Source organism: Corvus moneduloides, chromosome 7 (genome assembly GCF_009650955.1).
Source record: "Corvus moneduloides isolate bCorMon1 chromosome 7, bCorMon1.pri, whole genome shotgun sequence".
Taxonomy (NCBI): Eukaryota; Metazoa; Chordata; class Aves; order Passeriformes; family Corvidae; genus Corvus; species Corvus moneduloides.
This window is the reverse complement of record NC_045482.1, coordinates 12,044,947-12,065,350: the sequence shown is the minus strand read 5'-3', so window position 1 is coordinate 12,065,350 and position 20,404 is coordinate 12,044,947. Positions and strand designations below refer to the sequence as shown.

Below are 20,404 nucleotides of genomic sequence, written 5' to 3'. Positions count from 1 at the left end.
CCATCTCGGTAGCTGATGGTAGGTGAGCCCTATAGATTTGTGACAAAACGGGGGTAGACACTGAGAGTTCTCTGTGCGTGCTCACCACGGGAGGCAATACAAAATGTTTTAAGGAGCTGGGTACTCACCTAGTGACTTCTCCGGTGCTTAGAACTAAGACTCAAAGATGAGCAAGGTCAGTGAACACAGGGCAACTGGACATCTTGAAACATGAAGCTGTACCAGAGCAACTGATTTTCACTGTTGAGACTACTCGATGTAGAGGATATCTGATATCCAGGTCACAGATACATCCTGCTGAGGATGCTGGATAACAAGTGCTTGACTTTATCTTGAGGCGTACCAAGCCACTACAAATGAATGACTTTAAGTGATGAGGACAAGTAACAAACACACTGATGTGGGCTGATTATATCCTATAAAATTTACAGCACTCTCCCGTTTATTTTGCAAAATAGGCTTTATAATGGTTGTCTTCTGAAAGTTGCCTTGTAAAGATACCTTATGAAAGCAATAGCAATGTGACACAGCTGATAAGGCCACTGAGTGTACTTTAGCCAGCAAACCACAGATCTGAGAGAGATCAGCTAAATAAATCAGAGATAAATCAGAGACCAGCTCAGAGATGCTCTGAAGTATGAAGTGTTATACATATTAACACAAATTTCTTAGGGCTTTTTCTCCTCAGTTGTATTTTCAATTAAAAATATCTGCTCTTTTGGTAAGAGTAGACACTTGAAAGTCTGTTGTGTTTGATCAAATTCTGAGTGAAACCAGCCAATTCCAGGCTGCTGCAGCGCTCCCATTCAGTTGACAGGGAAGATGAGCCTCTTCCTCAGTGTGAAACTGGGCTGTGGCATCTGCTTCTTTGCATCCCGCTCACAGGATTTTCTGCTCACTTCTTGATTTACCGCTGTCAGGATAGTGAGAACATCTTCCCCTCTGCAAAGACATGAGTACAGTTTGTATTACAGGCAGTTAACATCAGCAAAATAACAACATTCTCACTATCTTAATATATACCAGTGCTAACAGCTCCAGTTTTTAATAAGCTTCAGCACTTCCCCGAGTTGCTTTGAACAGTCCACATGGTGTTGCTCTGTCCTACATTACTGTTTGCACTCTGAGTGAGCATTCCCACTCCCTATCATCTACCTCTGCATCTACATCAAGTCCCTGTCAACCAGAAGGAAAATTGAGGTGTTGCCAAAAATAAGCTTATGGAAACATAAGTACCGAGGACAGCTGTATTCCAGGTGCTGGCACAGTGCCTGTATGTACCAGGTTCCCTCCCTGGGACTTCTGTAGGAGACGTAATCCTGCAGGGTTGCCATGCCCAGGAGGAAGTCTGCCTCTGCGGGGATGCATTCGAGCTGAAACCTCGCATCTCGCTCTACAGAAGAATCTTGCTCTCCAGAATCTGTTTCGATGGTCACACCTTTATGGAAAGCATCACCTTGGCAGGCCTGAATAAAAAAAACTTTCGGTTTTCCAGCAAGTGAGTTGCAATTCTGTACAGTGAAAGAAGTGGTCAGTTCCCGGATAGGTACTTCCTGCCCATCAACACCATATATAATGCCTTTTTTCCCATGAGACAGGATACAGCAAACAAAACAGTCCTTGTCTTCATGGTCTTCATTCCGGAAGTTGTTCACAGTCTTTCGGATTTCTTCTGCAGTGAGGTCTCTATATTCTTCTACTCTAAAATGAAGCTTGCTAAAGACATTCCTCAGAGCCTCTGGAAAGCAAACAGAAGGGAAATAGGAGACATTTCATGATATGAAAGTCAGACTCTGCAATTGCAGATTGCATTTCTAGACATAATTGGTCATCTGCTACACGACTACATCCATGCAGTTATATTCCTAGTCCGAAAATACTATAGTAGTCTCATCACTGATCATGTGTCTACTGAGTTCCCTTAACTGTCATTAAAAGGCTTTCTTGCCATCGTGCCTCTGTCTGGAAAGCATGCACAACTATTACGAAAGCTGTATCTCTTTTCCCCACTCACTTTACAGCTAGTCCCTTCATCTCTCAAAAGGTGTTGGACAGTGCAGTTGCTTTACCCAAGAGGAGAGCACAACTGATTTGGGTGGTACCCATGTCACAGGAGGAGAAACCTTGTGCTCTGATTTGAACTAAAGGTGTAGTTCAGTTCAGTGAGGGAAGACCCATTGTTGGATTTTATCTCTTGGCACAGACACTGCAAATACACTGATCTGAGAGACCCTAGGACCCACCGTGAGCTCTGCTGCTGTACAACAGCCTGCTAAAATCAGGGCCCCTGAGTGCCAACATTGTCCCTTTTTTTAAGTTGGATGTTAAACAATGCCCATGTCTGGTTCAGCAGCAGACGCTTCCAATTCTGCATATTTTAGAATTAGCATGCACAAGGCTGATGCAAAGCTAGCCTAGCTTGTGAAGTCCAGGCTCAGGGTGCTGGTTAAGGTTGCAGTAACCTCATTAGAACTGCAAAATGCTAGTGAATTGTTCAGTGTTGGGCACTAAAAACTTGATGAGATGATTAGGGTGTGTCAGCACGGTAAATGGCTGACTGAGTCACTACGACAAAAGTATCCTAGAAAGGGAAGATTGAAATTTAGACCTTTAGGAAGAGAAGCAAGGTTTCTATTTTTAAAGATTCACGAACTCATCCTTAACATTCACTGTACCTGCATCCACGTCTGTACCATTCCGATCCTTCATGTGTTTGTGTTCCAGCACTCCTTCCCTAGCTTTTGCAAAATTGTGATTATTCAGGATCAGGCACACTCCACAGGGTCGGCTGGTCATTTTGTAAGCTTCAAGCAGCTGAAAAGAAAGACTCCTGGTGAAACTCCTGTGCTGTCCTCCTGGGGCTCCTCAGCCGTTGGGAGTGGCACAGCAGGGTACACAGCCAGATGGCCTCCTGTCCAGGCAGCTCTCCCTGAACAGTTTTGCTCCCAGGGCCTGGCAGTGCCCTGCCCCACTGCCTTTGGCAGTCTATGCAGGACAGCACCCTGCTGGACAACCAAAGTCAGGCTCAGCCCACACAGGGTGCTCTGTTCACTCTCATCTCCATGCCAAGCCAGCTGCCTAATTCCTGGTACCATAAACTCAGCCTACCTTGCTACCCCCGCCTTGTAGATGTTTCTGAAGTACAACACTGCAGCAGCTGTGCTGGTGACAAAGCTTCAGAATAAAGGATGCAGAGTTGTGCATTTTTCTTTTTCTAGACAGTGCTTTTAACAGCTGGTCTTAGAACAACTGTTCACTTCATGGACAGGTGAGCTCTTCTAAGACAAAATGATGATGTTTCTAAGAAATAAACTAACTTACCTGGGAAGAATCATTAAAATTGCCAGGAAGATAGGGTGCTACAGATGACACCAGATGCCCCCCAGAGCTTCCTGTACTGCCCCTCTCTTCCTGTGTGACAAGCATCTCTTCTTGGCCTGCAAAGCATTCATGATTACTCCTGTACAATAACTACACAACACCTTGACAATAACTATGGGGAAGAGGCTGTTTTGTTCTGTTACCAAATAGGTTTAATCCATCTTCAATTCTGCTCCACAGGCTGATGTTAATTTTTTCACAGAGACTCTTCAGCATACTTAGGTTGTCTTTTCCCAGAAGGCCCTTCTTTTCCATCTCAGTGAGAATGTCAAGCATTGTCTGGGTAATCAAAAAGGCAGTTTGCTCTTAGTGCACCTCCATGCTGCCATTGGGAGTGAAGTTGCAGCACATGCACCTAAGCTTTAATGTACTGACAGCATATGCGACCCACAGAGTCAATCCAGCTGACTGGGAGCTCAGTTGAGACCCCAGCTGAGCCAGTTAATCCTAGTTCAGCAAAACCTACAAGTACTGTCAACATCTCAAAACATACTCATTTCCTTTCTGTAGCTCAGAGGTGCCAAGATCTAATTACGATCTAACCCAGGACACCTAACAGTGGTCATACAGGAATATATTACAACATTTTTAATGATTGCTTTCATTCAACTTTCAGTGGCTATCTTGTGCACTTAACTGAAACACAAGAATCACTGCAGTGACCATATTAAGCACTGGCAAAAAGGGTATAACCTCATGGTGGTGTGGAGATCACTCTGAAGCAAAAGGGGACCCGAGGGACAGAAACTCATCAAAGAGTGAGTAGCAGAGCACAGTGGTCACCCCAAGAATTTACTAGAACAGCTATCACAGTCTCCACTCTAAGAAAAGAAGGAAAATCCTCAAAACTTTTATTAGACAGAACAAAGTACCCAGGAGTCAGAACTGCAGGCTGGGACAGCATAAAAGCACTGGATCTCCTGCAAGGCTACTTGTAAATTCCAAGCTCATTTGCCTTAACCTTGAGAAGGATCTGTTGCTTAGGTCTGTATTTTCTGCATTAAAAATAAAAAGAAAATCATAAAATAATACCCACAGTGGGTGACTTTCTGTATTTGATAATGACTTAGAAAGAAGAAAAAAAATAGTCTGTTGGGCAAGATAAGTGAACGTGCTCATCAGTTTTTTGTTGATTAAAGCCACTGAGTAGCCTGACCCCCGTGGGGTACTTGGATGTGATGGCCTCAGTCCCTGGCACAGCTGGCTATGACACAGCTGCAAAAGCTGTGCCCAACACCAGCCCCAACAAGTCCCATATGCACGCAGGGGCACCCTTTTTCTTGTGTTTTCACCGTAAGAGTGATGCCATAAAGAAGAGTGACACTCATTCCCCCATGAGTAACCCAACAGCCTCTGTGGATTATAGTAATAATTTTTAAAAAGTATTAAAGAGATGCTTACAGTCTCACGGGTTAGCTTGCTTTTTGGTAAATCTTTGACCAAAAGTAACTTGAAAGACATCAGCTCATCTTCGGTGATATCTTCAGACAGCTGAAAGAGCAAGTATCTAGAGAAAGAAGTGGAGGGGGCTGTTTCATCGTGTTTCCGAGCACAATTTAACTCCGTACTACTGCACTGCCCCTTTCGTCTACTGTCCCCCCAGCTCATATTCCCCCTTTTTTTCCGTTTTAGATAGAGGACACAAGTCCCAGGACAGCCTGAAGTCAAACCCTTTTCAGCAGCAATTAAACAGATCTCAGTTCTCCTGCAGAAAGCCACGCCGAAGCTCTGGGGAGCTGCGAGCACAGCCCCGTGTCCTCCCTCCTGTCGGGCTGCAATCGCGCCTCTCCGTAGGGCCTGTTCCCACTTTCTCTTGGAAGCCGCTTGTGCGCTTCCAGCGCTGAGCCTCGTTCAGGGGAGGTGACGGAATGAGGCGGGCAGCCGGTCCCGCAGCGCCGCCCGGGCCGGCCCAGCCCGGCGCCCTCACTCACCTGAGGGGCGGCACCCGCGCCCTGCCCGGCACCCGCAGCTCCCTCTCCACCTGCTCCCGGCTGGAGCCCAGGTGGGCAACCAGGAGGTCGATCCGCCCGATGCGGTAGAGCAGCTCCCTGAGGAAGGCCAGGTTCCCCGCCTCCAGCACGCCCTTCTCCTGCAGCGCTTCGAACAAGTCGTGCGGGCTCCGAGCGGCTTCCAGCCTCCTCCTGGGGACGTGCTCCCGGCTGAGGAACTTGAGCGCCGCCAGCTCGGCCTCGCTCAGCTCGTAGCTGACCGCCAGCAGCACGGGCAGCTCCATGGCCGCGCCGCAGCCGCGCAGCACGGAGGGCGCTCCCCGTCGCCACCGGAGGCGGGGCCCGACCCGGGGCGGCGCTTCCCTCTGGATTGAACTTCCGGAGGCCCGTGGGGAGTTGTCCGTGTCGGGGCCTGTCTGCTCCCCTTTCCGACTGCTTTTGAGCCCGTTCTTGAGCAAACCGAATCTGCTAGTGCGGATGCAAAGGTCTCCGTCTGCCCAGGCTTTTCCTGCAGTCGCCTCTCGCCGCTTTCCAGGCACTCACAAACCACTGCTACTTTAATTCAAGCAGAAGGAAGCTTTTATAATACCACTAATTCGCCTTCCTCCTTGCGAGCCTTCTGGGCTGCTGTCAGAAAAGGCAGCACACTCCCTGCCGGCGTTCGGCCCCTAGCAGCCACCAGCCATGGAATACAGCTCCCTTCCCACCCGTCCCACAGCTGCTGAAGACAGTTCTACCAACGGGAGCAGGCACTGCGCCATGGCATAGGGCTCTGGGATGCTGCACCACCTCCACGACACCTTCTGGTGCAGCACTATGGATAGAAGGTATTTCACAATAGCAGGGGAGAGATTTTACCAACTGGAACTTCATCCTTCTGGAAACGAACCTTAACACCTTAATGCTCACTTTGAACCAGAGAGTGACCCTCAGCGTATCCATACTCTCCAATAAAGAACCAGTGTTCTTGCTAAGCACTGATTTGAAACCAGCATCTCTTCCTTCCTGAAAAATCCAGTAAAAACCAGTTTAACAAAATACTAAATAGAAATCTGTACATTTTTATCACAGAAATGCCTTGTTCAACATGCCAATGTTCAAAACCCAGTGCAAGATACTTGGTTACTACATGCATGGCAAGTTGGGTCAAAGGTGGAAGGAATCCAAAGAGCAAGGCACTTTTCAACAGGCTATAAGCTGACATGTCCCCAAGACATGTTAGATCTTCCTAGCAAAGAGACTGAAGGAGGTATGGATCCATCTTTGCACTCACATACCTGGACCAATCAGGCCTAAATGCAAAGTGGCTACACATACAAAACTAATGTAGAAGACTTAGGCCAAGCTCAGAAGACATGTCCAGGATAACATTCTGCCTAGCTAGGAATGTATGGTTGGCATCCACAAGAGTCAGCCACATTTGGGGCCTGGGGAGTTCCAGTAGCTGTCAATAACAGAACAGAATGACAAGCAAAGGCACACTTACAGAAAGCACACACAGAAATTAATATCTGGGAATTCCCAAAGTTTTCACTTATATTTTTTAGCACATTGCAAAGGAGTCATTGCAGATCAAACATGCCATTCTCTGTTCATAACTTGAAATATCTCTAGTTGAAAAGAGGCAGATTTGAATAATTTCTGAGAGAATGTGCCCATGTTATTTAGGGGTCAGAATAAAAAAGCTGACCAGCAAGGGCTGAACACTCAACACCTCTGGAGAAAAATGTAGCACTAGACACCCTGCTGTACAGCATAATACCCTTAATGGCATGTATTTTGTTTCCACCTCTCCCTGGTCTTCAAATTACCTGCAGGAGATCTTAAGAGATTACAGAAACAGCCAGCCAACAGAATCTAAACTCATCAGCACCTGAATTTGCACTGCTTTAAGAACTGAGCAAACCCTCACATAGGTGGTGGGAATACTCAGGTGGTGGGAATTCTCGCCCAACGGGAGAAGGTGGCAGCCAGCTGAACACAGGCAGGCTCCTCACACATGCTGCCAGCCCATCCCAAGAGCAGCACATTTACAAATCATCCTAAAACCATTTGGGTGGAGAGAATGACAAACTTCCCACAGGAGGTGGGCATAAAGAGTTCTTGGTGAAACTGCTGTTAAAGTGAAAGAATAAGTAGCAAAATGTGAGTGACTGGGCAAGGATTCATGCCACTGGACAATATTATTTCTTCTTCTTCAGCTAACAGTCCTCCCCAACTCTTTTAAGTGTTTTCCTTTTCATATAGCATCACTCTGATCTTGCCTGCTTTCAGTTTAAGTCTGCAGGACTTGAACTCACCAACTTTTCCTTCCTACCAGACTTCAGCCTCCATTTTGTGGTGGCAGTGCTCCTGCTGTCTGAAAACAAAACAGAATTAAGTGCCAGGTTTGTTGTAACTGGATTTGGCCTCCCAGCCATGAGCTGGGAGGAAAGAAAAGGCAAAGTAAAAAACAAAGCTGAGGGCCTTCTGAGAGAAAAAGTGATTGCCCCTCACCATTCTCTAGGTTGTACTACAGAGAAAAAAAGAGTCAGGAAATTGCAGAACCAACTTCCTTCTTACCAGTCAGCTCTGTGGGGGGGGGAGACAAATCCGTGCAAAAACCTACCAGCCACACTTTTCTCGGAACTGCAAAACTCAAAGTGTGTTTTTTCCTTCCCTGACTGCTGCCTGACCTACATATAAATTCACAGTATGGCTGTTTTCTGCAGTTCTTTATTTGATGGGGTTGTCTCTTCCTCCTAGTAGGCCTTTATCAGCAAGTGATAATGCTAACTAATGAAGGTGGCTGGATTTTAATAGGAAGAACAAAATACCAACTCAGTTTAATCACAGTATGTGACTGATTAGCACCCCCTATAGACCCCCCCTTTCCCCCCACGTTCCCCCCCCAAGTGGAGGATATCCCAGAGGAGAAGGACAAAAAACATACCATCTCAGAGAAGAAGAGATCATAAAGAAAGTCCAATTTACCTCAACACCAGGGAGATTGGAGGGTGACCTTAGTTTTAGAGAAGACATTTGCACCTGTGAGTCACCAAGTACCCCAAAACAATTAACAAGGAATAATGTCTTCCTGAGCAAGCCAGACCAGCATGGAGGGTGTGGATGCATGGCTCACCCCCATCCAACATAAAAGTATAAAACCTGGACAACTGATAAAATATTTAATCTTTGAAAAGAGCAATGAGCTTGAGCTAGCTTCTACCCACGTTCCACCATGACTGGGGATGTCCAGTGTCATGATGGTGAGCACACCTATGTAGTCGTCTCACCCTACTAAATCAAAATCCCGTGTAACACCAAATATACCAAGTAAGTAAATTTGATATCCAATTCCTCCTCATATAGAATACCTGAAAGAACTTGGTTTGAGTGTATTGAACTCTGACAGAGAAATACGAGAAACAGAAATGCTATAGATTCACAACTTCACTTCTGGAGCAGCTGCCACCTTCCAGCAAGTTTCTCCTAGAGGAAGCAGTTACTGAATGGCCTTACTGGCATCAGCTGCCATTATCATGTTCTGAACTTATTCTTTCCTACCATCTCTCAGCTGCTGTTGAAGGGATATCAATCTGCTACCCCTCAGGGTGGCTGCCAACAAACACTCCAACAAGAGCAAAATGCTCTGCTGAGGTAAAAGTGTTTGTCATACTGATTGTCCCTCCCAAGAAAGGAACACACTGCAAACTGAGGTGATATAAAAACAAAGAGAATTTATTGTTACAGAAACAAGATTACAGAGCTTCCTTCCAGTATTCCACAGTCATTCATGACACTGTGCCCTGAGAGCTCTGAGAAATAACAAACTAAGAACCTTTACTATTGAAAAACGTATACAGCTGGGCTGCTTATTCAAGTAAGTGACTGACATAAACCAAACCAAATATTTAGAAGAAAACAACCAAACTAACATAATCATGGGGCTTTGGTCCTTCTGGAGCAGGATGTTATTTTCCATGAACAGTTATAGCTTCCAAAGACAGACAATTATTCACCTCTGGGTAAGGCAGTTACCACCTTACACATGCTGCCTGGGAATGGATCCAACATTCTGAATCTGTTCTTTTTTTTTCAGATTTCAGGGACTTAAAACATAGACACAAGTGGGACTTCACTGACATTTTCGGTAACTCTTACAATAGTACTTGAAAGTGCTTTCTCACTTGAAGCCTAGACTGAACATACTCCACTGCTTCTGCAGGACAAAAAGTCAGATGATCTGTAGTTTTCCACAGCCTTACCCGACAGCTACAGATCCAGATGTGGGAAGACTGATTCAATATGGAAGTTGGAAAATTTAGGTCCCATGCCTCCTTAAAGGACTGGGGCTACTACGTAGATCCAGATAATTTCTCATGTAAATTCTCTTCCCTGTCGAAGCCCATTCCAGATGTCATTCCTAACCAACTGTATTCTTAGTTGTCTACTTTTCGTTGTGGAATTTCAAAGATCAGTTGCTTCAGTAGTGTTGATGTTATCTTTGGCATCTGCTTACATCCTTCTAATTCTTTTCCTGCCACTTCGTTGTTCACTTCTGTCAGGATGGCTGTGAAATCCACGCCGCTTGAACAAAAATGAAGAGAATTTACATTGAAACACATGGTACTGCAGCTCAGCCAAGAAGGTGAGCTGTGTTTGCTCCAATAAAGCAGTATCCCAGGGAAGGCTGGTACCTTCCCTCACCCTATTGCCACTGAAATTGCACATTCCATTGAATAACCACAGAATTCAGTGTGTTTTGGGGAAGTAAAAGCAACCTCCATGTAGCATTGCTTTGGTTACAGCCAGAAGAGGTCACTAAGATGAAACAGAGACAAACCTATACATTCTCCATGTCTTCTGGACACCATGAGAAAGTGGTATCTGAAGGGAAATTCTGTTTTCTAAATGAAGTTTATGAGGGGATGGGTTGGAGGCAATAATGAAAGTTATGACTATGGAACGCTGGGGTTTTTTGTCTGTGTAATCCCTCAACAAATTCATCTCTCATCAGGTGTCATTTATCAGTCAAAAAATGTTCAAAACCACAAATATACACACTTGTTTACGTGTAATGCTGCAGCATTACAACCCTGGTTGTCACAGGAAAACCAGGGGAATATATACTTTATATTATATACTTTAATTATGCTTTATAATATATACTTTAGTTATACTTTGGCTCATCTTTAGAAGACTAACAATGCCCAATTTCAAAAGAAATACTGTTCTCCACTGTCCTGCAGGTGAAAAGCATTAACTGCACAAATGCAAAACACTGTGTTTCAGCACAGCATGCTTAAGTATGCACATCTGCAATACCCCAAATGTACAAGAATTAAAAATAATACTTACAGTGGGCAAAGCAACTTCATCTTCTCACAGAGGGATTGAATGTAAACACTGCCAGTCCTACGACTGCGGAAGGACAAATAGTCCTCCACTGTAGCCATGCCAATCAGAATATCAGCCTTATCAGGAATGGAAGTCGAAGGAGTAGCATCCACCTCAAGATGTCCAGAAGAGTCTGGTTCTACTGTAACAGATGGATGACCTAGAGAGCCTTGGCAAGCCTGGATGATAAACACCTTGGGTTTGCCAGCAAGAGAAGGACAATTAGTTCCAGTGAAGCAGGAGACTAAATCTTCAATATTTACACACACATCATCAACGCCTTTGATTTTGTCTTTTTCACCATGGGACAAAATGAAGCAAACAAAACAGTCCATATTTCTATGATCTTTTTTGCTGTATTCTTTAACTGTGTCTTTTAGTTTTTTTCCTTCTAGATCCATGTACTCAACTGTCTCAAACTGAAGCCACTTAAAGACCTCCTTCACAGCCTCTGGGGAAAAAAATCAGAAGGAATTTGTTAAACATACACAGTGACAAGGAAGATGCTGAAACATCAGTGTCTGTGTGGTAGATCGGATATTAGCAAAGTGTTCAGATTCCACCAATAAACTCACCTGACTGGCTCTTAGCCTGCCAAATCCTGTTAGAAAAACCCAAATGCCTAATTTGCCTGGTTTTATTTTTTTTAAACACAACTGGGTTAAGTATCATGCTATCTAAAACAAAAACAGGTTTTAGATTATATGTTGTATCAGTACAAATTAGTGAAGTTTACTGTGTTAAAGCAAGCTTTAGCTATGCATTGCATAGTGGTCTCAGATGCCTAAGAACAACACTTGGCAAGTTAAAGAAGTAGCACCTCTTTAGAATGACAAATTCTATCACTTTTAAATGAAGTAGGTCCCTAATTCTGTGAGAATGATCAATGCAGCAAGAAGGAAGTCAGAATAATCTGCTCACAAATGCCATGAAGACTTCTCAGCAAATGGTGGGCTAATTATTGTAAGGGCAGAGAGAAAGTACCTGGGAAGAAAGCAGCCTATAAATGGGCTGGATGGAGTTAAAGTATCTGTGACATGTCCTTTCATTAATCTGATTTTACTTTTCTGCTCTTGTTTATCTTAAAAGTAACTTGCAGGAAGACAGGCTTTAAGGAAAATTACAGAGCATTTATTTGAGCATTAAAGAGAATTTGAGGACTTAAAAATACTTTTCTATAATAGCTAAGAATTAAAAGCAGTCGAAAACGTGAAATGTGGAATAATAATCACTTTTTCACTACTTGTACATATAACCATGTTTTTAAGACCATGTTTTTTTCCTAGAACAAAAAGTAGATCCTTCTTTAAGCCATCAGCTAAATGTTGGAAGTGGCATATTTCCAATTGCTATAGTGACTGTCACTCCAGTCCCTGGAGGCCAACGAGTATCATGGACATGATTCTTCTTCACAGCAAAGATTAGATAATTGTTTTGGAGAATTATCAGAGAAAAAACCCATACCAGTAATTGGATTTAAAAAGTACTTACCTCCATCTTTCAATGTTCCCTCTCTATTGTAACGTGGATTTTTAAAAATGTGGTTGTTAAGAATCAAACAGTAACCATGGGGGTTATTTTTCATCTTATATATTTTCCCATGCTGCAGAAACAAAAAAAAAGCAGGTAGGAAAGCAGAGCCAAACATTCAAAAGAGAAATACACTATATACAGATTGCTGGTCCATCATAATCCAAGCACCAAAAAAAATCACACAGGCCAAGAAACAAGAAAGGAAAAGCCTAAGGATACAATCTAGCTACAGAGGAGAGGAATCTGCATTGTCTCCCTGAACCTCTGTTCCTCTCTCTCTCTTCGGTCAGGATATGATTTTGACATGGGACAAAGGATCCAGAAACACAAATTTTTATGTGCATAGGAAAAGTTCCTGCACCCCACCATTCCCTCTGAGGGTCCTTGTGCGATTCCGGTGAGGTAGCGGGTTCTGCTGTTCCCTTCCCATCTGTCCCGGAGTATCCTGGCCAGGACTTTAATGGCCCAGTGTCCATTACTGTTAGGATTGGTTTTCTTCACTCAGCTGTTCATTCAGTTCTTGCTTAAAAGGTTGCTGACAACCACAAAGAAGGCTTGGTCTTGTTTGGAAAACAGGAATTGTTCCAAGGCCTACATACAGAGCCAGAACCCCTCCCTCTTGGCTGTTTCACCTGCTTAGTGTTACGAATTTATGCTCCCTCTCCCAGGAGTTGGATAAATACTTTAAGGGTAATCTTGAGGTATTTCTCACCGGGTGTGGTGCCTCCCCCTCTGCTCTTTGCTCCTCTGGATGCGCAGACACAGACACAGGATAGCGGACTTCTTCCCTAGAATAATTTTCTAAGAAGATAAAACATTTTAGAACTGAAAGGATAAATCTTCCACTGTGCATATTTCACCACTCAAAAACCCAAAACAAGGAGTGAGGTGGAGGGGGTTTTCACCCCAGTGAGACACCAGCATTTTGTAGAGCTGGGCCAAACATGGCTCCAGTTTCACAGACTACTGGTTAATTATAGAAGCCGTGCAGGGCTGTGCTCCATTGCTTCTCTGCTCTTTTACTGGTAGTAAGATACAGATAATAAAAGGTTGAATGTGAGTAGTCATCCCAGGCAAGCCATTCACCAGCATCTCCACTCTGGGATATATAAGTGAAAGAAGAGACCCATTTTTGTACAATAGTACAAAATGCTGGTCCATTTACTCTAAGGATACTGTCTCTTCTCCAGAGAACTTTACTGTGTGGTGGATGCACCAAGGATGCAAAATACCAGCATAATGAAAGATCTCCTCAAAGCACTTATTTGCATACAGCTTTCTGAAAAAAAAGTGAAGAAATCGTCAAATCCATGACTCTAACCAAGGAAACAAAATCACAATACCCATTTTACAAGTTACAAAAATGTGTTTAAATGAAATTTAATTGTCAGGGCAACAAGATCTACACAACATGCTTTTTTCCTACTTATCAAGAGGACAAAATAATAACAGTACTACTGGAAAGCCACTCCCTTATCACAGGACATGGTTACACTAGCCTGCCTTGGCAATTATCTTCTGCTCTTTTAGAGACACCAGCAGAGGTCAGCAGCACAAAGATACAGAGAGGAAACTAGCTGGTAGCTCTGCAGGGTACTGCATGGGCTGTGTAAATGTATCTGAGGCAACACACGTCCTGAGTCATTCAGAAAAAAGTTGTTGCTGACTGAGAAATCCTGTTTCCCAAAGAAACACGCAGCTGTGGTGCCAGAAGGCACCACCTCAGCTCCAATAGCACAGATATACTGAAGTCCTTGAAATTTCCCATCTGGTTACAGAAAGCTACACTTTTAGCCAAGTGCCTGGTTTTCAGGGACTTTCCTTTGACTGAGAGCAAAGGGGCTGGCTAACAGAAGATAATGCTGACAACCTCCCAACACAAGTTTCCCCAAGTCAGCTGTCACTTCCAGTCTCTTACAGTGACTTGGAGGTTGTGCTGGTCCAAAACCAGCACTGCACTTTTTCCTGAACAGATAAATTGCATTTAAGCCAAAAAGAAGGGAGAAGAAGACCATTTACAAGGCACAGAACATATTTCAAGGATAGATACAAGAATCCATGATGGGATATGAAGTAGCAGAAAACTTCAGAAACCACAGTTCTCCAGAGCCGTTCTGCCTATCCTAGGATACCACAGATGCCAAATCAAGGCATCACCATCAGGTCTCTCTCTTATTGCTGGACTTCTAAGCTGCCAAGGATGGAGCCATAAAGACCACAAAAGACCCCAGCTCTGTTCTTAAACAGCAAATTAAATAAATTTACCTTTTCTTTTTTCTTCATAGGCATCAATTTTTTTCTTTAAGTCAGCTCTAAATCCCTGTAATATATCTTTCAGCATTGTCAGGTTATCTTCTTTAATTATCCCATTTATTTCCATTTCCAGAAAGACCTGCAACATTGACTGGTAAAACAAAAACACATAACCCAAACTCATCCAGTGACCTTTGATAACTGCAGTATCAGGCACCTCTGCAACAGGGCAGAAGACAACATCCTCATTCCCAGAGAGTGACCAGCTAAAGACCAATTACTTCTTCCTCCAAACCTCATTAAAGCAAGGGTCAAGATGCAATGCAACTGAATAAACACATCATCACTAAGGTTAAAGCAGGACAATTAGAAACTGCCTATAACTAGGCTATCCTGCTCTGTTTCAACAGTAGAAAGCACTGATGAGGATAACATGACATCCTGTTGTGCTTTGTGTTCTGATGAAGTGATGTTAAGTCCTTTAGCTATGCCATTTCACATTTTCTATTACAGAAAGGCTGTTCAGCACTAATTTGGTTTATTAAAGCTCAATTGTCCACCAAGTTGGAGGTAAATCTGCTAATTTTCCTGTAGGTGCCACAATACAAATAGGACTTTTAAGGAAAGTCCTTAATAATACCAAGCATTTTTATAACACTGCTCATTACTTACAAATATTAAACTCACTCACCCAACTTCTTAATACTTTTGGGGGAAAGTTAACAATATGTTCATTACAATAAAGAAGAAAATTTACCCATTGACACACAAAAATATGTGGTTGAACTACATTAGAACTCAATTTTCTATCTCCAAAACATTGTTTTTTCTTTAGCAAACATCGCTCTTCTTAGGTATAGCACATGTCTTATAAAAACATTTGTCTTATAAATGCCAAGCAAAGATTAAAGGAAGAGTGTGATGGATTTTGCAAGAAGACAAGATTAAGGGAACAGGTGGTGGAGAGAAAATAGAATCAGAAGAGCAAAAAAGACAGAGAGACAATGAAAAAAATAAGGGTCCATTCTTTCACACAGCAGCTAACATCACAATTCTCTCAAATCAGATTTTCGTGACTGCAGACTGCTTTCTCTTTCCTCCCTTCTTACAAGAACTAGAGGACTCTGAACTAGCCTTGCAAAAAACTTCTCAAGATCACTTTTCATACAGCATTTTCCTGGAGCTTGTTCTTTGGTAATTGTTTTTGGAGCAGGAACTTCACACTTCTGACATCTTCTGGAGTCAAGTCCTCTGCAATTCCATATAGCAGTTGCCTGACAATAAAGAACAGAGAGTGTCACTGTTGTACCAAGAACGACACAGTCCAGGCTCGGGTTCAAAGGCCAGAAGTGGCTGTATTTAATTATATAAATCAGCTTATATAGCTTTGTTCACAAGAGTGGCGTAACACCATTGGGTGCTTGACCATCTGCCTCCCAGAGCGATTGGCTGAATGGCATAACACCCATTTCCAAAATATTTTTCCCAGTGTGGAAAACAAAGACACAAACAGCCTGCACCTGCAGTATAGTTTACAAAACCTTAAACCATTTTCCCAGCCAGTTAGCATGAGAAAGGAGACTTTCCACAGGTGGCTGTAAAAAATAGGAAAATCTCTCTGCCAGCCCTTTTAGCATCTACAAGAGACACCTTCAAGAAAGCTATAAGAAGTAAACACCACAATTAAACACTTGAACTGCAAAATGTAAAACTCACAATGGCAGGAATTTGTGTGTAATAAATGGAGTTACACATGCATTCTGCATGCTTCTGTTTACCTGTAAGCTGACACCTGTGCCCTGCCCGGGAGCTGCAGCTCTCTCTCCATCTCCTCCCGGCTGGAGCCCAGGTGGGCAGTCAGGAGGTCGATCCGACCGATGCGGTAGAGCAGCTCCTTCAGGAGGGACAGGTTCCCCACTCCGATCATGTCTTTCTCCTGCAGCACTTCGAAGAAGGCCTTGGGCTCCTGGATGGCTTCCAGCTTCCTCCTGGGAACATGTTCCAGGCTGAGGAACTTAAGAGCTGACAGTTCATCTGTGACCAAAGCCTCAGAAACTTCAAAAAGCAGTTTGCGGAAGTCTCTACTCATTTCACATCAGGATTTGGATCTAAACACAAACAGCAGTTGATTTCATGTGTCAGTAAGACTAGTGCATCAACATGATTTATGTAAGAGGTATCACATCATGTAGAATAGCCCAAAATAAACACGTGCTATCAGAAGTACTTCAATAGAGACAGGCTGTCTTGCTACCATAGCTTTGATGCTTAATTCTTTCAGTTCTCTGGACTTGACAAAGAATATTAAAACCTCTGTACTAAGTGACATTACCAGAGAAATGGTAATTTCTCAGAAAGATCATTCTTGCCTCCTATGGTGTGTCTAGACAGTGGGAAGTACCAATGTACAGGATGTACAATCTTGGCAGGCTGCTGCTGGTTTTGTTTGGGTTTGGGTTTTTTTGAAGTTTGATACCATTTGGGAGAAACAGCCACTTGCCAATCTGAAGTATAGACTATGTAATAAATGAGACTGCCAAATTTTACACCACAACAAAGGTTTTACATCGTAACAACGTTAAGAGTCCACATGAGTATAGCTACTCTAAGCTATCCAGCTTCTCCTTTTTTTTTTTTTACTGCTTCTGGTCAGCATACCCAAAGCACCTCTTCCTGTTTTGGTTTATCTGCATCAAGTAAAACTCAGTTCCCAGCTCTCAATTAATTTGTAGTATTAAAAGCAAATACAGATCATGTCAACCCTTTTAAAAAGGTCAGAATTCCTATCAAACTATCTTTGTTTTGCTGAGCATGAAATAGCACTTCCCTTCTCCTCCACTTTCTCCATCAGCTTTAGAAATATTAAACTTGGCTTATGGATTCAACTTTTGAGCACAAGAGAAAGTTAGAAAATACCAAGTGCAAGCCTTCCAAATGACACTTAAAGGACCTGCTTCTGCTGATGTGATGACCCATGGAAACTTTGGTGTTTGTTATAAATTCTTGTCAGGCTGTATTTATACAATACACTTCCACAAGAGTGGAGGCTAACAAGCCCTTAATTTTGCACAGTACACTTCACAACTCCTACAACAAATGCCTCAAAAGGTGCTGGCTCACAAGCCACAACATTCAACAAAAGGTGCTGTCTCACAAGCCACAAAAATCTCCACAAGCTCCCCCCTCCCACAACAAACTTCAAAATGGAATATGGGGTAAAACATTATAGCTGTGCAAGCCAAGAAAAGGAAGAAAGGAAAGCATATCACCAGTCCTTAGATCCTGTGTTGATGCTGCCTCATGGATAGTCTGGAGATGGAGAAAGACAGACAGAGAAAAGACAGGGAAAATAGGGGGGAGGGGGTGTGTGCCCTATCCGTGCCCTGCTATAGTTAACCTGGTGCATGCCCATTATCTAAATTAGACTTGTGCATTTTGTTCATGTGTGCAACAGCTCACAGGAAGTGAGCTGGGCTGGGGGAACGGAGTACGAGTCTCAGGGCGGAGCAGGGAATTGGCTCAGCACAGTGCTGGCCACTGCCACGGGACCTTCTCCTCTGATCACGCCTTTCCTGTAGCAACACTCAGAATGTTTGAGACCAAAAAGTCAACAGACAAAAGAAAACTTCCTACTGGAAGTTCTACTGGAATACTGTAATCCATTTTACTTACTGCTACTGCAAATGTTTCAATACCAATATGCCAAGGTAGCCCAGCTGACTAACTGGTAACAATAATTAGCAGACATTTGTATTCTGCTCTCCTCCAAGGACCACTCTACAGCAAAGGAGCTTTTTGTGGCATGCCCTTCTTGGTCAGCATTCTGTTGATTAGCAAGAGTTAATGTACAACTGAATCTCAAACCTTTGCATTTCAAACAAACTGATAAAACAGCAAATCGTGTTGTGACACAGCACATACAATTCATGTTCTGCCGCAAAATACTGTTTTCTTTAAATCCATTAAAACCAAACTTTTAAACAGGCAACAATCCATATAATTCAGCCCATATAAACCAGTAGCATGCTTAACCTCACAATTCAGTGATTACCTGACTTTATATTTCTATAACCCCACAGGAAAGAATAATATTTTCTTGGTAGCTAGTTATGAAGTTATGTCTCACATAAATAATGTCTTTCATTTAAGATACAAGGGATATTGCTAATAAAAGCAAATCTTTCTTGTAAAGGGAATTTTCATTTTATTTCTCAAAGGCTGTAAGTTTCAAACCCATCAAATTATTGCAGTTAGAAGAGATGTGCCACCTATATGCTACATTTAAGCCTGTCTGTAATTACAGGGAGCACAATTAAAACAGTATTTAACTGCCGTTTTTCTCCCAGTTTACTAACTTAAAAGACACAACTGATACAACAAGTAAAATTAATAATAATAATAATAATAATAATAGTTTTACATCACTTACATGGGAGGACAGGCTGGAGGACTGCCAGAACAATCTTGAAAAAAGTGAGACAGCCAGTCTCTAAAGTTCCAGGAAAAGTACTGCCTTTTATATGATACAGTATTGTCACATGACTTACAGGAAGTATGTTACAATGGAATAAAATGTTAATAAAGCAGAAGATTTCACACTTTGATTTTCAGAGAACTGATTATTACAGAACTTGTGAGAAAAAAAATGGTAAACAAGCCATGAAAGTAATTAGGTTTTGTTTTTAAGGCAACACACTAAGCAGCATACCTAGTGCTTTCTAGCAAAGAGCACAGCTCAGCTCTTTTGCTCTCATACATACAAGGACGGTGCAAGATGGCTGAATCAATTATGTCTTTTCATTTAGAATATCTCAGTCCCACTGTCCTGCTGTGTCACCACATCTTACCCCCTTTCTCCAAAGTCCCTCCCCAACTCACCCTAGCTTATTTTTATCAGGAAGGTATTTCTTAAATTAAAACAAGTTAACTATTAGCACCAAATTCAGCAGTAGCACTCAGTAAAGACAGGGAACTCAACAACTAAGCATTTTTCAGAAATTATTTATGTAATATACTACCCCTTTTAGAGGAGAATTTGAACAATAATTAACTTTTTACATCTTCACTCTCTTTGAAGTAAAGCACTCAGCCTTCGATGAAGAGGTTCCCAGCATGCAAGTTGCTGGTATCTTCCACGCAGCAGGAAACAGAACAGCGCTCAGTATGGCTACCAGACTCTCGAAAGACTCTCAAGGCAGCATTATGAAGAGAGAATTAGGAGAGCCAAAATTGTTAAAATTTTGCAGTGAAAACAGCCATTCATTGATTTCAATCTATCTATCTTTACAAACTCAAAATTATAACATACCCTTTGACAGAATGAGGCGTACAAATTCCTTCCAAAAGACACGCTCTCGTAACAGATCAGAAAACCTTGTTTCAGTGGCAGGAATTGTGCCATCATCCAAAGGCTGGGAGCAGCACAGAGGAACACCCCAAGTACTCTTTCATCTTCAGGTCCAAAATGTTTGTCTCCATGTCATTTCAAGTCTCAGCATCTATTTCCCTCCATCATTTCTTCTGTGTTTTACCTGAACCAAGACTTCAGTTGCAGTCTGAAAGACCCAGCATGCCGTGATATACGCTGTGACAAATAGATAATGGCTTCTCCTCTCATACAGCAGTTTGAAGGACCACCCCTTTTGGCACTATTAGTTTCACTTTTGATTTCTTCCTCTCTCGCCCGTCCTGGAAATGTTCCTCTCCTTTTGTTAAATTAGTCTCCCTAATTTCCCTCGGCTCCCCTGCACTCTGGTTTCCCCCAGAACTGTCTCAGTGACCCAATCTTTTCCTTGTACAGCCTGCCAAAAATTAATCTTTGTAGAAAGGGTGATCTTGAGGAAGAAAAACTGCTGAGGCTCCTGCCTGCTCAGCAGCAACTGTAGTGACTGTGGCCTGCACTGGCATAA

At 42.9% G+C, this 20,404-nt stretch overlaps 2 protein-coding genes across 4 annotated transcripts; both read right to left on the bottom strand.

Annotated features, from left to right (window-relative positions):
• Nucleotides 1-409: 409 nt before the first annotated feature.
• LOC116446459 (caspase-8-like) lies at nt 410-5,674 on the bottom strand. The gene is made up of 7 exons (XM_032114294.1): nt 5,313-5,674; nt 4,783-4,888; nt 3,525-3,660; nt 3,322-3,437; nt 2,676-2,814; nt 1,237-1,738; nt 410-942 (listed from the first exon to the last, which is right to left on the bottom strand). Exons 1-7 carry the CDS (start codon nt 5,612-5,614, stop codon nt 807-809), a joined length of 1,437 nt encoding a protein of 478 aa, XP_031970185.1. The 5' UTR covers nt 5,615-5,674; the 3' UTR covers nt 410-806.
• A 3,355-nt stretch (nt 5,675-9,029) lies between these two features.
• Nucleotides 9,030-20,308, bottom strand: LOC116446460 (caspase-8-like). Of its 3 annotated transcripts, none has more exons than XM_032114297.1 (8): nt 20,027-20,308; nt 16,274-16,603; nt 15,664-15,769; nt 14,508-14,646; nt 12,955-13,043; nt 12,201-12,312; nt 10,671-11,160; nt 9,030-9,899 (listed from the first exon to the last, which is right to left on the bottom strand). In XM_032114297.1, exons 2-8 carry the CDS (start codon nt 16,582-16,584, stop codon nt 9,752-9,754), a joined length of 1,395 nt encoding a protein of 464 aa, XP_031970188.1. In that variant the 5' UTR covers nt 16,585-16,603; nt 20,027-20,308; the 3' UTR covers nt 9,030-9,751. The 3 variants fall into 3 exon arrangements, with proteins under 3 accessions (XP_031970188.1, XP_031970186.1, XP_031970187.1); XM_032114295.1 differs by having other exon boundaries at nt 19,804-20,247; XM_032114296.1 differs by lacking the exon at nt 20,027-20,308 and adding an exon at nt 18,925-19,251.
• Between the last annotated feature and the right edge of the window lie 96 nt (nt 20,309-20,404).

Coding starts and splice junctions, on each gene's coding strand:
- LOC116446460 (XM_032114297.1), bottom strand. CDS start 16,584: ATGAGTAGAGACTTCCGCAAACTGCTTTTTGAAGTTTCTGAGGCTTTG. Junction 15,770..16,273: donor GCACAGGTGTCAGCTTACAG/GTAAACAGAAGC, acceptor CTTTATTGTCAG/GCAACTGCTATATGGAATTG. Junction 14,647..15,663: donor ACAAGCTCCAGGAAAATGCT/GTATGAAAAGTG, acceptor TTGTTTTACCAG/TCAATGTTGCAGGTCTTTCT.
- LOC116446459 (XM_032114294.1), bottom strand. CDS start 5,614: ATGGAGCTGCCCGTGCTGCTGGCGGTCAGCTACGAGCTGAGCGAGGCC. Junction 3,438..3,524: donor AGATGGATTAAACCTATTTG/GTAACAGAACAA, acceptor AATGCTTTGCAG/GCCAAGAAGAGATGCTTGTC. Junction 1,739..2,675: donor TGGTACAGACGTGGATGCAG/GTACAGTGAATG, acceptor TTTGCTTTCCAG/AGGCTCTGAGGAATGTCTTT.